This window comes from Lepidochelys kempii, chromosome 4 (genome assembly GCF_965140285.1).
Source record: "Lepidochelys kempii isolate rLepKem1 chromosome 4, rLepKem1.hap1, whole genome shotgun sequence".
Lineage (NCBI taxonomy): Eukaryota > Metazoa > Chordata > Testudines > Cheloniidae > Lepidochelys > Lepidochelys kempii.
Window position 1 is genome coordinate 37,845,036 of NC_136383.1, and position 17,184 is coordinate 37,862,219.

At 39.3% G+C, this 17,184-nt stretch overlaps 1 protein-coding gene across 2 annotated transcripts in view; it reads right to left on the reverse strand.

The window, feature by feature from the left end:
* The window catches only part of SEC24D (SEC24 homolog D, COPII component), a 95,070-nt gene that overhangs the window by 61,003 nt on the left and 16,883 nt on the right, over window positions 1–17,184 (reverse strand). For both annotated transcript variants that reach the window (XM_073340990.2, XM_073340991.1), the window contains 4 exons: window positions 12,983–13,258; window positions 12,218–12,339; window positions 8,194–8,305; window positions 4,389–4,516 (listed from right to left, as the gene is read on the reverse strand). In XM_073340990.2, coding sequence (XP_073197091.1) covers window positions 4,389–4,516; window positions 8,194–8,305; window positions 12,218–12,339; window positions 12,983–13,258 — 638 coding nt within the window. The remainder of the gene's footprint in view (window positions 1–4,388; window positions 4,517–8,193; window positions 8,306–12,217; window positions 12,340–12,982; window positions 13,259–17,184) is intronic.

Sequence of the window (17,184 nt, forward strand, 5' to 3'; positions counted from 1 at the left end):
AATAGCCTCTCAAACCCTGTCATTTAGCCGTATAGGCTTAGTCTTTCTGATTCCCTTCTTCTGCAGCAATATATATATATATATATATATATATATATATATACATACACACACACACACACACTCTCTGAGGTTGTTACTGGGATTTGTTTAAGTAGTATCCATGCCACCTTTAAGAATTTTACTTCAAATTAATGTCTCAGTGTCACTTTTTGGTGCCCTACCTGCCCCTAGAATGTTGAACCTAAATATAGTGTGGTCACTATTAGTGGCTCAGCTACTGTCACTTGAAATAGCTCCTGCGTTTTACTTAAAACTAGTCAAGAATTAGCCTCTCCTCTTGTGTGCTCCACAACTAGCCTTTAAGAAACTATCACTGAAGTGCTGAGAAATTATTTCCCTAAACTGTGTCTTCAGTATTTTATATGTGGGTAGTTGAAGTCCCCATTATCATCAATGCGTTAGATTTTACTTCCTCTTGGAATTTTTTTTTTTTTTTTTTTTTTAGTCTGGAGGCTGGTAGTATTGCCCTACTAATATTTACATTCGTACAGGTTGGGATTTGTATCCACATAGATTCAGCTGTGTACTCCTCTCCACTCAGAATTGTTATCTTGATAGGTTCTGTGCAATCCTTTAGATACAGCCCTACTCCCCTGCTTCTTTGGTCTGGTCTGTTTTTCCTATGTAGTTTATAACCAAGTATAACAGTATTTCATTGGCTTTTGTCATTCCACTAAGATTCTGTAATGACTGTTCTGTCAAGGTCCTTGTCTACTGCAAGGCATTCTAGTTTGTTTATTTTTGCTTTTAAAACTTCTTGCATTTGCATACAGGCATTTGCTGTTTCTGTTCTTGACTAGGGGCCTGCTTTTATTTAACTCCTTAATCTGACACCTTGATGATTTTACAGAATTTACCTCTGTTCTGATCCTGTCTCTGCACTAGTTCAGTTGTAATTTGTATCCGACTCTTTGCTGGATACTCAGACACCACTGTATTACAGATGCCTTTAACAGATGTCTCTGTCCAAATTTAGTGCTCCTCAGCTTGTGCCAGCATTCCCTCAGCTCTTAGTTTAAATACTCCCTCAATATCTTATTTATTTTACAATGCCAGCAGTCAGCTTCTGTTTTGATTAAGGAGTATCCCAAAAACCTCTGTATATGCTTTTCTTTCCCCAAAATACCCTCCAGTGCCTAATAAACTTAAATTCCTCTTCTCAACCATGCACTGAGACTCTGCAGTTCCTTCTGCTAAGCTGGACCTGCATGTGGGACCAGAAGCATTTCAGAGAAAGCTATCACTGAGACCCTGGACCCAACACTTCTACCTCATAGTCCACATTTAGCTTCCAAGATCTCTCCCCTACATCTCCATATGCCATTGGCCAAGTAAAGTGAGCCCTATACCTGAGGGAATTTCTGTTTGTCTGTATGGAACATGATAATTTTTGAACACCACAGTCAATCAGTTAAAAAATTTCAGGGAGTATTCTAGTCAATTGAAGGGAAATCCGAAAAGCTTAGTTTAGAGGAAAATCAAGCTACCAATTGCTGGGTGCTGCAGATAGAGAAATCTCTCTGACACCCTTTGCTGCTGCCTATACCAATCTGAGCAGCAGCTTAATTTGCTGCATGGGGAGACTGTGTAGCCAGGGATCTAACAGACATAAAAAAGCCTTTCAGCATGGGGAGAAAGAAGCAGGGACCACTGATGGGGGGCGGGGGGGGGAATTGTGTGTGAGGGGGGAGAAAGTGGGGACCTGGAGGGAGCAGGGAAAGAGTAGGAGTGGAGAGAAGATGAGGCAATGGTGATGAGGGAAGCAGAGACCCGAAGGAGAGGGACTGGAGAGCCGCAGGAGAAAGCAGGGACCATGAGGGAGGAAGATGAGCAGGGTGAGGAGCAGAGCCTGTTTATAAAGAACTCTGGGTTGATCATCTCAAGCTCTGCAAATACTGACTCTGGAAAAAGAAGGGTCCACAGGTGTGTGGCTGGACAGGTTAACAAGTATCTGGAGGGTAAAGAACAAAGCAGCTCTGAGTTCAGGGGCTGAGGAGTGTCTGTAACTCCTCCCCACATCATCTCCATGTCCATTCCCCACAACCACCACCAAAATGCTGCGTCGAGAGGAATCTCTCTGGTGCCCCCTGTGTCTGTCTATACATCACAGGCAGCATACAGTATGAAGCTGCTGCTTTCTCTCATAGGGCGTACCAACTGGTCTACTGAAGAAGCGAAGTGTGCAACTCTCTAGTTGGTACCAACATGTACCTCAAAAGCAGGGGATCTTTCTCCAGCCAGCTACAGGCTCCACACCTATGACCCCCTGGACAAAATTCAGCCCTGAAGTAAGCATACACAATTCTATCAACCTCAGACCTGAATTTGTTTACAGGATGAATTTATCCATGTTTTCATTTATTCCCCAATGCTTAGGTACAGTTTAGAGTAACTGAAATGCTGCCAGAAAAGCAAAGGTGAGGGAGTACTTTATACACAACTTCTGTTCAGCTGGATTGCCTAGTAACATGGCTTACTCCACAATGCAAACAATAACTCCAATAATGAAATCAGAATCCCTGCTCCAGATAACAGACTCCAGAAGGGAAGAGCAAGCACCACTGGATGCTATCACCACAGTCTGTACGGGCACATCAATTCACTCAGATATTGACACAAGACAAGGTTTTTCCTACATTTCCAGCAGTTTTATTCCTATAAACAAAAAACAATCCACAAACTCCTTTGTCAACACTGACCATTAAGAACGCAATTTGTAACAGGTGAATTTTATATCCTATTCTGAATTCATCCTGAAGCGTAAATGGTTCCCAAAGAACCACACAGGCCAATTAATAACAATTTATGTATTTACTATTTAAGCTGCACCCAGAGGACTATTATGCAATTGAGTGAACGTAACCCTCGCTCATAGCCTTTAAAATGTTATTTATATCGGTGAGACTTGGTATACACAATATACATTCATCATGATGGACTCAGTGCAAATAATGTAGGTATTTTATAAAGTTCTTGCCATCATAATGAAAATTTATCTATCTAGATCTCCAGTATTAAAGGAAACCAAATGCCAACTGTGCCATTGACTTGGTAAATAAAATCAATTTTATAGTTCAACTGTCATTTGCAGCTCCTTTAATTGATCCAAGTCACACCAAAGAGTCTGCAAAAATAGCGTACAGGCGGGCATGTTGTAGCCATGGTTCACCGAGTCCTAGTAATACATTCTGTGCTATTTTGTGTGTGTGTTTTTTTAAAATAAAAGAAACAAAATTAAACTTGTTGGTTGCTAGCATTGAGCGTTTTAGCAACTGCAGAAGAGAGGAGACATTACAGCTAATCAAATGAGACACTATGACCAGTAAAAACCAGAGTTTCCCTTCCTTTATCAAAAAGCCATCAAATGTCAAAGTGAGCTGCAACTTATTCAAAGATGGATTCTCACTTTGCACCTAATTCTCGTGAGCCCCATCTGCAGAATGCTGCTCGATTGCATTTATGGGAGCTCCTGTGAAGTACTCAGTATTCCGAAGGCATGGGTATTTTGTACCTGCCATCATTAATTCTAGTCAGAAAGTACTGGGTGAGAGACTTGAAATATTAGTGCACACACACTCTCTCACAGATATTTTATAGTCTACCTTGGTCAAGTCAAAAGGCTACAAAGAAGCAAAAGATTTAAAACCATAGTTCACAAGGGAAAGAGGAATCCCTTTTTTAAAGAAATATATGGCTTCAGTATTAGAAAACATCAGCAATTCTAAAACAAAAAATTGATATTGATATTGCTTAATATTTGTAAGGTTTTCTCCATATGAAAGAGCCTTTTTATTCACTGTGATCTTGACTTAAAAACAGAGCTACATATTTTAGCAGAAGCAGAAAAGATGAGGAATTTTCGGAGGGGGCTCAGCACCGCCTACTAAGATTGCGCAACACTTCTAATGATAAGACTCTGTTTGTCAAACTTTACCAGCCACGCTAGAATGTTTCATGCTGGGTGTCTACCTCATGCTAAATCCTTCTGGAAAATTTCAGCCAAAACTGTTGAACTGTTTCCAAGAATGAGGACAGGAACTAAGGAGTCAGGAGCAACAGATCTGCTGTGGAGCTGGGTATGGGTACGTGGTAATCTATGATGCCTAATTTTGTAGTCCTGATGACACCAAACCCTGTCTACATTAGCATTTGCACTCTTGCTAACACCAGTGGAGTTGCACCACTGCAAGAAATGTAGATTTTCTCCCCAAAATGCCGGGGTAAATACAAATACTTGACCACGAAAGAACTAGTCTGTCACATAAAATCATAATATGAGAAACCATGAAGTAGGTCTTTTGGATAGGTATTTATTGATCCCTTACCTCGTTTGGTGGAACAGCAGCAAAAGGCTTGATGATAGCAGCCAGTGGAATCTGAGCTTGTTTGGCCATATCTGAAGAGGATGGGAAGCAGTAGGCAGTACATCGAATATAACGAGGGCTGGCATTGCCTAAAAGAACATATTATGAGATAGGGTTATGTAGGGTGGATTGACTTAAATCAAAGCAATTTAAATCACTATTTTAAATCATGATTTAAATCAACAAGCAGGAAACCTTGATTTAAATAATGAATTTTAATTGTGTTCTGCATTTGCACTTTTCAGTTATTTTCTTAAAGAAAAGTTGATTTTCATTGCTTGGTAACAATTAGAACATTTTATTTTCACCTAAATATGATCTTTACATAATTTTGGTGCTTCTTTTTGCTAGCCAGGAGGATAAACTGTATCTATACACATTTATTTAAGAAATTACACAGCTTAACATTTTACTAGATGTTGATTAATATTTTACTTGCTATTAGTGTCAAAATAGCATTTTTTATTCAATAAAGCTACCTTCAATGTGTTGCATATGTATGAAATTTTTTTTTATCAAAACATGTTTTGCATTTAAAAATAATTTATTAAACAAAGGAAGTGTTCACTGTAGTTAGTGAATGGAACTGTTCCTAGTTACCACGTCCTTCAAGATTTTAGAACTAGTAGGTATCCCCTCTGACACTAACCTTTTATTCATACGTCAGAAGCAGAAAACAAGTTTTCCTGCTTTTTTCCAACTTCCAATTAATTTCTTAACTCTGAATAAATTAATAATGGAACTGAACTAGTGGAATACATTGAAATAAAGAAAATATTCTCCCTGCACCTGGAAAAAGAGGCTACTGCTGGGTTAGCACTTCAACAAACTCTAGTTCCAGGTGCTCAGCCAGTGACTTCCAGCAAGGGTTTGACTTCCTTTAAAACTTGGCAAACATGTTTCTTGAATTATTTTTAACTTAAATTTAAATGATTTTAACAGATAAGAAGTTTTGATCTTAACATAGGTTTCAATTTCAAATTTAATTTTAAATAGACTAATTTAAAAAAATAAACCTGTATTTAATTAAAAAATTTTAAATATCCAATTTTTTTTATTTAAAAACGTCATGGATTCTTATCCACATTGGGATTGTAAGAGAAAAAAAAAAGGACAGCAAAGCCAAAACAGTAATGCAAAGTGACAATTCAAATATAAACACTGAACATAAAATAAATATACTAGCAAAAGTTTCCTCCTCTTCCCATGTGAGCTTCTGCACCCTTTCCTCTCATGGGCTATCATCCCACTACACCTCTTCTTGATAGGCTTTCCTCAATGTTTCAGCATACTAAAGCTATTTAAAGTTCATTGGGGCAGGAACCTTGTTTTCTTTCAGTACTTGTCAGTGTCTTCCACACATATGTTGCTGTATCATTAATAATTATTCCTGGCATGAATATGCTATTGATGCTCCAGTAGAAAACCCTTTAGTGTGGAAATCATGGCTGGGATCTCAAAAGGAACCCCATGGAGCTGGGCTCCCAACTGCCAGTGAAAGTCAATGGGAGCTAGGCATCTCACTCTCAGACTCCTTTTAAAAGTTCAGCCTGAAACTGTACTACTTAGTTATTTGAAAGAGACTTCTTTGCTTAAAAGACATTCTCTCCCTTCCCTTCCCTCCCCTCCAAAAGCCAGAAGAATATGTAGTTATACATTTTTCCCAACTAGACTTTATCCAAACACAGTTAGATGAAGGCGGAGCTAATGGCATCACAAATTTAATTTACATGAGGGAGAGTCTTGTATTGAGTTATAACATGCACAAATTCTGCCATCACGAAATGCGTGTGGAAGTTGAGATCGGCAAGCACTCTAGCTGGGGGACTGGCAGATTGCCAAGAAAGAAATGGATGGAGCTACATAAACAAGAGGAAAAACTGAACCCAGTGACTGAGCTTGTACTCTGACCATATAGTTTGAATCTCAGGAATAGAAATGACCAGTATACTACAAGTTAAACTTGGCAAGTGTCAATTTTTAACCTTTTTAACCAGCATGGACTCAGCAGTGCGTCTGCATGATTCCTTCAATCATTACTTTTCCTGCCCATCTTAAAGGCCAAAAATTTTTAAAACGGCAGCATGCGCACAGGGGAAGGTGAAGAGGATTCCTTCATTAATTAGAAAAAATCTTCATAGCTATTTCCACTATTTTATACAATTAAACTACTCAAATATTTTATTTCAAATGAGAAGAAGATTGACTAAAATGTCATTCATATTTCATAGTTGAGGCTTATTCTTGTAACTGAAATACGCTTATTATAAATCCCAACAGTTCTGGGAAAGGATACAGCATATATTCCTTGACAATGTCCTTCAGCACATGGAAAGCCAGCCAGGTTACCCCTCATATGCAGTGCTTTTAGGGCAGGGGTTCTCAAACTGGGGGTCGGGACCCCTCAGGGGATCGTGAGGGTATTACATGGGGGGTCACGAGCTGCCAGTTTCTACCCCAAGTCCCACTTTGCCTCCCGCATTTATAATGATATTAAATACATAAAAAAGTGGTTTTAATTTAAAAGGGGGGGTCGCACTCAGAGGTTCCTACGTGAAAGGGGTCACCAGTACAAAAGTTTGAGAACGACTGTTTTAGGGCGTGCAACTCTTGCTACGAAGTGAAGTAATTCTGAACTGTGACACGAGTTTACGTGTGGATTGTAGGGCACAAGGTTGCTATTCTTCTCAGGCTTTTTTGATTATGTTATTAGGAAAAAGGGCTGTGCTCAGGTGACTCCTGTCAGATTCAAGGCTCTACTTGGAAGCCACGCTAGATGCTATGTTGTTTTGCTATGAAGGAGCTGGCAGTACTAAGGGCCGGATCCTGAGAGGAGCGGAACACTCCCCTATTCTCACTGCCTCTACTGGAGGAGCTGCCAGTCGCGCAGCCTCTTCTAGAGCAGACAGCCCTCAAACAGCACAGCAAGGCCCTGATCCTGGAAATGCTTAGGCATATGTATAATCTCAGTGAAGCCAAATATTAACAAAGCCAATGGGAGCATTCAGAATTGTAAACTAGGCATGTGCTTATGGTGTATACAAGGTTGAGGTCTAAAGATCTCAGTCAATTCTGGTACACAGAATATTTCCGTGCTACAAGTTTGCATTTTTGTCTCTCTCTCACACACACTGTTTTGTTCTACACAATACTGCTATGGAAATACAGTAATGGTGACTGCATTGCTCTGAACTATTAACATTTTGTATGGTCATTTCTCTTCCATGCTACCTTAACGAATAAGGTGAAAAAGAACAATTAGCAATGTTTTACAGACACAACAGACAATGGAAATGAAGGAGAATTAAGGATACATGAATGGGTTTTGCCTTTTATTTATGGCACAAGCATCTAATTAGTAAATATCTTTTCAAAAGTGCTGAGCAATCACATATCCCATTGAAATTAATGAGAGGTTCAGGAGCTCTTGGCATTTTTGAAAGTCATGCCACCACCTCTGTCTAGGTGCCTAATTATCATAGAATATCAGGGTTGGAAGGGACCTCAGGAGGTCATCTAGTCCAACCCCCTGCTCAAAGCAGGACCAATCCCCAATTTTTGCCCCAGATCCCTAAATGGCCCCCTCAAGGATTGAACTCACAACCCTGGGTTTAGCAGGCCAATGCTCAAACCACTGAGCTATCCCTCCCCACATGGATTTGGGAGCATAATTTGAAGTAACCAAATTTGAAAATTTCAGTCAATAATTGTTTTTTAACTTCATTTCAACTAGGAAAAAACCCAAAGTGATCACACAAATAGTTACCTTGATCTTGGATCACACAATCTGTGGTGACAAGAGGAGGAACTTGGCCTCTGATGTTTGTAGCATAGATTTGACCTCCTCTGGAAGCCTTATCATTTTCAATTACTTGAATCTGATGAATCAGAAATAAAGAGAAAAACATGAAATAGGGGAGATTATGGATTTCCTCAATTTCATAGAGAGTTTACAGGTAAACGCCCACCCCAGGCAACCCTATTAGCATTCATTATCTCTATAGATGTGCATAGTAGAAAAGGAGTATATTGTAGCATGTATTGTCCAAAGAGGATCAAAACAATATACATATATCTATGCCCATAACTGTTTCATACCCCTTCTTAGTTCCTATTTGCCTAGCGTTGAACTTTGTCATAGTACACCTGGATAATGGGCAAACCAAGAAGGTCAGACAGTCAATGCTCAATTCCCTCTTCTGCAAGAAAACTTACAGGAATGGACTAATGGGGAAGCAATCTCAGCAAAGTTCTCCAATGAAAGGAGAGACTTCTCCCTGAGTAACAAACGTCAGAAGAGCCAAGCTGGCAGGTCTTCTAAAGCCAGCAGCTGCCTCCAGGAGGCAAATTGTCACGCTGGGTGAAATTTTAATCTGCCCCTGGGGTGGACACAGAAATGAATAGCCACCTGAGGCCAAAATTAGCATGGCAAGTTGCTTCTTCAGCCCCACCTAAAATACAGAAGTGGAAATGATTTAACTAAAGGTGTTCTGTTGAACAGATTTAGCTAAACTGGTGAGCTGTTTGTGGACAGTCTTACATTTGTTTAAGCCTGTTTTATAGCAGCTTAGCTTGTACCTGAAATTTAACTGCGGTTGGGAGAACTCATGAAGTCTCTGTCAGACAGCAGAGATAGAGCCTAATACATCAGGATAGAGCCCACTGATTGTTGTTCAAAAGATATTCCCAATACACTGGGAAAAATCTTGGGGGCAAGTACCATTTTGAACTTTTCCCAACGTAACTGACTCTGTCCCTTTAAATGGCTACAACATTTCTGTATTGCATTTTAGCTTGCTTGACTTCCTCTCTACTCTTCATATTGTGTACCGATTGCTAGCTGCTTGCACAAAGGGAAAACCAATTATTTACTCCAAAAAAAGTCCATTGGCTGAAGGAAGTGAACCTTTTTCAGACTAAGCTCTGTAGAAAACGCATGTAAACGGTAATCTGAAGAGTTAACTGACAGAAATATATCATCATTCTTGGAACTAGCTGTTGACAAAGTACAGATGCTGCATTTCATAGATGTTGTTAGAGCTCAGATGAATCTTTAACATTTGTAGAAAAATCTAATCAACATTGGCTATACATAAAAAAGCATTTAGCTGGCAACACTATTGTAATTTTATCATATAAACATAACTAACACACACGGAGATATTTATTCCTGATTGTCAATTAGCTCTTTGCCCTTTACAGTCACTGACCCAGATCTCTTTTCTTTTAAACATGTTGTTCTGATCCTTACTGTGCTGCTAAAACAAACCATTTAACAACCTTTTTTTAACACTGCTGTCACTGTCAAGTTTGTTTATTCTCCTAAGGTAACTGAAACAAGACATCAGATTATTCCAGGGATATTTTTTAGATAGAATTCAACACGTTATACTGCTTTATGGGAAATGGTGAGATGACTTAGTTGGGGATTGGTCCTGCTTTGAGCAGGGGGTTGGACTAGATGACCTCCTGAGGTCCCTTCCAGCCCTGATATTCTATGATTCTATGACTTACCTATTAAAGGCAATGCCTACACTTGCAAGTCATAAAAACACTTATATTTTTAAAATAATAGTTTGTCACACTTAGTTACATCTGAAGTGAGCAACTGAGAGCCTTTTCCCTCAAGGTTCCTTCTCTCCAGTGTCAACTGTTATATACCATCTTCATCCATGCCTAAAGACAACCCAAATGGAGTCTAAACTGATCAAGGAAGTGGTCTTAGCCTCCTGCCCCAGCAGCTATATGCTGCTTCATGGAGTATTAACAATATATTTCTTTAATGTAAATTCTTCCTTACACATGGTGGAAAACACACGAAATTCCACAAATGCATAGTCAATAGTGCAGCTCATAGGCGTGGACTTTCCCTCTGCCCCATGGGTGCTCGTCCCCCCTGCCCGCACCACCCTCGCCCAGCCCCAATTGCACCCCCTTCCCCCAAGTTCCCACCCCTACCCCCCTCTTTACGACCTCCTCCCCTGAGCGTGCTGTGTCCCCACTCCTCCCTCTCCCCCCTGGAAAGTCCTAAGCGCTGCCTAACAGCTGTTAGACGGCAGGCGGAAAGTGCAGGGATGGGGAGGAGTGGGGACGTTGTGCGCTTGGGGGAGGAGCAGGCGAGGAGGGGGTAAGGGCTGGGGGAACTTGGCTGCCGGTGGGTGCAGAGCACCCGCTAATTTTTCCCCGTGGGTGCTGCAGCCCCGAAGCACCCACAGAGTCGGCGCCTATGGTGCAGCTGTCTATCCACTTGTAGCTTTGGGTCGGGTTTTCACATGTACCTAAAGCCCAGATCTTCAAAGGTATTTAGGCTCCTAACTTCCTAACTAGAGCTAAGCATCTAAATCCTTGAGAATCTGGGTAAAAGTAACTTAGGTGTTTAGTGACTTAGGTGTTTTTGAAATCACACCCTTTAACATTTTTGAGCTAACAGATATATGCATTTAAGTCCAAGACAAAATATTACAAATATTTCAGTGAGCTGGAGCCCCAATTAAACACAGGGATACACTCTATCACCTAACAGCACATTTTTGGCAAAGGCTCCTCAGCTTTGGAACTTGTTTTCCCACCCTGCAATTCCCCCTCCTCTGGTCCAATATTGTCCTCAGTTTGTTGGCTTGCCCAAGCAAAGAGAGACTAGGACAACTCTGGCAGTAGAATATAAAAGATGAGACATGCGTTCAGTTGCTGGCTTATGAGTTATGTTAGTGATAAGGCAGAGGGGAGCGCCTGAAGTAGTTCATTTGCATGGCTATATTATTAAGACGTAGCAAAGAATAGATGCTCCTTTTTTATGGAAGGACAGTAAAAACTGTAAGTACGTAATACCTAAAATTGGGAAACTAATAGTCCAATTAGCTGTGCAAGGTTAGACTCCACAGGGCTGCTGTCAGTAACAGTGGATAGTTAAAGAGGTCTTTGAACATAAAGCATTTCTAGAGGAGTGTGAAATCTTATTAGCAATTAGTGGCTGAGTAAATAATTTATTGCAACAGGGAGATGACCAGCCAAGAGATTAAATACAGTTCAAAACATTTTGTACGTTTGCCATAACATGTAAGGCCTGATTCTGATCTCACTCCAACCCATGTAAACGAAGAGTAAATCCACCGCCTTCAGCAGCATAAAAGAAAGCGAGGGGGGGGAAAAAATCAGGCAAACAGTAGAAAAGTTTTCCCAAAAGCCATTTTAATTCAACAGTAGATTAGGCCTGTACATCCTACTGCTTCACTGTCCATCATTTACAGATCCCCAGCGATGCTTTGGGTGATTTTTTCAACCCTCTGGGCATTTAGTTCAAATTATAATATTTCAGATACAGTTAAAGTTTTAGATCTTCCTGTAGTAACAGGAGATGGTGGTTTATTTGAAGCGTTTGCGAGTAGTAATTGTGTGTATGGATCCCTGGGAACAGATCAGGTGTTGCTGAAGGGAACCATACTGTGATATTACACAGCAGAATTCACATTAAAAAAAGCAATGAATTAGCAGGGTAGAAAGTCTACACTAATTTTCTAACAAGATTCATGGACATTTTCCAGAAATGGCACTAAAGCTACATGCTGCTGCCACTTCATCTAAAAGTGACAACATAACCCCTCTAAGTACAGAATACCACATAATTAAAGAATTATGTTATATTATGAACATATTCTATGAGCCATGTGGCACAGCATATTTTAGAAGTCTAAAAAACCCAACAACATAAAAACATGAAGTTAGCTTTGATATTTCTTTGTAACATTCTAATATGAAAGCATTCACTTTTAACTAAATACAATATTACTTACGGGGCTGGGGATGGAGTCAGGATCAAGCTTCCTCTGCTGTGGACCAGCAAGCTGTCCTGGACCCCCAGGAAAGGCACCAGGATAAGAGAGCTGAGAGCCTGCCATCTGAGGGCCATAGTTGGCTGCAGAATTACAAAAGCCCGTTCATCAAATTTAAAGCATTTAAACTCTGTCATGAAGCTCTTACATTGTTCCATCCAATGTCTGGGCATTTTATCTTGCCATACAAATGTTAATGAAATAAAACACAGTGTATTTCCCACTTCCTGCAAAATATGCTTTCTTTGTGGGAGGGGATGGAGAGGGGGAAAGAGAAAATCTCCCTGAAGTAGTATTTATGAATAATTTAAAACAAAAACAAAACAAGAAAAACACTTTTCAGCTCAGTTTCTCCCCTCCCCCAAAAAGGGAGAGAGAGTAGTTTTATAATATGATATAGCCACATTTTACAAAGGCCTTAGCCTGACTTCTATTTTTGTAGATACAGTTTTACAAGTGCAAGTAAAAGCTCCTGCACTTTTATACCCATGATTCATTGTTTGAAGGATAAGCCTAAAATTAGGCATGACATGCCCAGGTACCAAAGTTCCTCCTGCATGTGGCTGCTGTGGTGTAGTCAGCAGTGTCTCCAAGGACTGATTAAGTCCTACGTGTCAAAAGTGAAACTGCCCCTTTAGTTTCAGCTTTACTCATGAGATGACAGCAGTTCTATCGCACAATATTTAATGCATGTTTTTAAATAAGAAACCAAACATCCATATTTACCATGCTGTGGATGATACCCAGGCACTGGAGGTTGTCCTGGAAGTTGCTGCAAGTTGGCATTTGGGGGTACAGATCCTGGGATCCCATCCTGCATGGCCACTGGAGGCAGTGAGGGTGGAGTACAAACGCCATTCAGGTTATTTGCTGGTGCCGGAGGAATCTGAGATCCAGGTGGCAAGGCCATTTGCTGCTGTGTTGGTGGTGGTGGTGGACATGGACCTTGAAAAGATGTTGGAATCCCAGAAGGCATGAGAGAACTCTGAGAAGCACCAGGACCTGTGCAAGAACATTCCTGTGATATATCAAATTATTCGAAAATGATAACATACTAACAATCATTTAATGTTATTAGTTGCTAATATGTTTTCAGCCTATGTAAGAATACTGTACTTTAAACTGACAGTGCCTCTAATAATCCTTATTAATAACATGTCACAGCTTAAGTTTTCTAAAGTGCTTAGTAATTTTGGGTGCCCAACTTGTCACTCTGAGGTCTGATTTTCACAAAATGTTAAGTACAAACCCTCTGAAAAGTTATGCCCTTAAGGTGTCTTGATCTGGGACTAGTTACTTTTAAAAGTTTAGGCTTAGGTTATTAAAAGCAAAGAATACTGAAATATCCAATTTTCTTTTTATGATGTGTTTACTTTCTCCAATTTACTAGGATTGGTCCATTGGAGAAAAAACATGCCACTCATTTCATGTTGTTTACAATCCTCTTCAGTTTCAGGTTCTCAGGTACTAAATGCTGCAATGTATGTTTTACACACACCGCACAGGAATACTTATCTGCTCATAAGAAAAACAACCTATTTCCAAATGAAATTATCATGCTTATAGAAATATTGCTTTGGGGCTTACATATTGTAAATGTTTGGTTTTTTTACGTTTTGAGTCAAATTTCACCTGACAGACCTTGTAAGAAAGAATTTTCAGGAGAGATAAAAGTACGTCAACTAAAACTCTGTAGAATGACTTCTTGCTCAAAAAGCTTAAAACACTAAAAGATATTTAGTTAGACATTTTAATTAGTAAACAAAACCCTCACCTACAAAATATAAGCCCACCATATCCTCAGATGGTATGAACTGACATAGCCTAGGATCTGCTGACTTCAGTGGAGCTATGCCAATTTAGATTAGTTGAGGATCTGGTCCCTAAATCTTACATTTTCTTTTCTTGCTTCGCTTTGGAGTCAACCAAAATATCAGTGTAAGTAGGAGAAACAGAGCCGTGTAAAACGTATACCTTCAGTAGACTAAGGACTATTTAAGGTCTACACTTAAATGACAGGGGAATGGCAAAAAAATATTTTCTAAAGGCAAACTATTAACAGTAACACAAATCAATTATTTTTGCCTAGTCTGAAACATCTTACAGAAGTATAATAAAAATGCTGGACCAAATCTAGCCCTGTGTAAAGCAGGCATAATGTCACTGTGCATTTGCACTCTCAGTGCATTTAATCCGTTAGGCTAAGGAATATTTTAAAAGCTCCCCCCATCCCCATCTTTGCAATTAATTGCACAAACTGAGGGCAAGATCCTAGCTAGAATAAACTGGTTTCATTTCATTGGAGTCAGCAACTAGTAAAGACAATGGAGTGATACTGAACTTATGCTAGCTAGGGATCTACTCCTGAATTTGGAAGGTTTTATCTGGTATCATACTACTTTGTAGTTGTCCTCATTAATCCTTCTAAACAACACAGGTGACAGTCAAAAAAACCCCAAAATAAGACACACAAACAGAGATGGGAGCCCAGTCCTGCTTTTATTCAAGTCAAAGGTAAATTCCAAACTGATATGAATGAGATCCAGCCCTAAGCTTGCACTCTGTAACTTTCAGTAGGTCTATAGAACCAACCAATTGAAGTCAATGGGAGGTTTGCATACAGACTAAATTTAAACTCTACTATTAAAAAATAAAATAAACACAAAAACCAACCAATCTTTGCTGGGAACAGAACAAAGAACTATCGCAACAGAGTCAACAAAAAGCACAAAAACTAATGTGAGAGTTGATATTTCAACAAGAACCCAGCAGTAGCTCCAGCAAAGCTGAAAACAGGTTTAGTAACATAATATAACTCTCAGAATTATGTGATCCCTAATTGTATTAGCACAGTATTTCTTATATGATCCCAATATAATCCTCATTCCAAGGGAACTTCATCAGCTTGAGTAGGTAAGAAAATACATGCACTTTCTTATTGTCAGAGAGCCAGATTCTCCACTCCTAAATAGAGCAAAATGCCCAATGACCCAAGTTTTGCCTGATGAAAGGCCACAGAGTTTGGCTCATGACCATATCATAGCATAGTTAGAAACCTTATTTTGTAACTTCTTGGATCCCTACTTCATCCAGAAAATGATTTTACAACAGATATTTCCCAAACCTTCAGAGTTCAGTCCCCAACACGGAAGGGGTGACACACATATTCTGGGCACTCACACAGCTTGCTTGCAAATGAAAGTCTTTCATTTGCATGCCATATTAGAAAACTACACATCTTCTTGTCTTCTAGTTGTCTTCTTGCACAAACCCAAAATTTGCAGACCCAAATGCTTCACCCAGATGTTTTGTGAAAAGAGAATAGGCGCGCGGATGTGAAAAGGTGGACCTGAGCAATTAATTTGCTTTCATAGATTTTGTTCTAATTTGCATTCAAGTTTTGGTTGCTATTGCAGAAATCAAAGTATCAAACTTTTAAAGATATGCCTAGAAAGACAGCACTCGCTCTCTTCCAGCACAAGTAAAATGAATGCATATGGGAACTTGGCAGTCAGCACAGAGGTTGGCACAATGACTCAAAAAGGTTCCCTATAAAATGGTGCTACTACTGTAAAAAGCACAAAGTGTTTAGCTCCAGATTACCTTTCAAACATCATAAAATTCATGCCTATGTTATCTGCTTTCAGAAACAGGTCTTTTAAAAGCAGGATATAGCTGAACTTCATCACTGGAAGCTAAGTCTGTTTACTGCTATGCTAGTGAATTATGCAACCCCATTATTAATTACTTATACATCAAACTAAAGTGCGGGTCAACTCTGAAAAGTAACTGTAAAAAATGACAAAAGGAGTCCCATGATTATTCTGTCCCAGTAACTTCACTTCACAGTTTTCTTGATTTTCAAATAAAAATTAGTTTTTTCTAATTGGCACCACAGCAAATTCACCCTGGGATCTGAAAGTCAAGCTGGGCTCTTTCACTCTCAAACACCATTACTGGTAAAAGATTCTACAGGCCAAATTCTGATTTCATTACAACTGTGCAATGTAATGGTCTTCAAATTATGCCATCTGTTACATCTATGCAACACCATTGTCTTCAGTGTAGGTGCACAGTTTTAAATGAGGGCACAATAAAGCCCTTAAGTAGAACTTTGTTAACAATTCTGATGATGTTATGCAAGCAAGAATAGAGTCCAGTTCACTCCTCTCATAGCTGTGTTCATTCTACAGCGTTAATCGGAGTAAAGACATAATGCACTCTAAAGTGAGCAGATATGACTTTCAGTACACCCAGAAAGCATATCTGTTGAGTTACCTTTTTTTTTTTAAGTCACTTTCGAAGACAAACCAAACTTTAAAAAAAGACAAGTTTCTAAAATTAGTCTCAATATCCATTAGTGGGAATAGCAATTAAATACCAAGGCATGCTGATTTAACAAGCAGTATTATGGAAAATATCTAACACAAAGAATGCTTGATAAACAGTAAAGTGGAATTTTTAAAAGTTCATAGTGTTGCCCTAACTCTCTTTCGACAGAAGTCAATGGGAATTTTACTATTACCTTTAACGATAGCACAGTTAAACTAGCACTCAGCACTTTTGAAATCTTCAGGCTATATTGGTTTTCAAATTTTTTTCATTTGCAGACACCTAAAATTTTTCAAATGGAGGTACAGCCCCCTTTGGGAATCTTAGTCTGTGGACCACAGGTTGAAAACTACTGCCCTATATGGTTCTTACAAGAACATTTAAAGGTAGACACACTTGAAGGAGCAGGATGAGACTGACATTTAGGAACCTGAGTAAGTAACATTGCTCAACACAGTGGTCTCAAAGAGCAATCTACAGTTTACTTTTGACTTATTTAACATTATGAAAACATCAAAATAGATAAATTGTTGGCTCTTTCATCATATTTTACTAATAGCTTTAGCTGATGAAAATGGATAAATGATAACGCAACC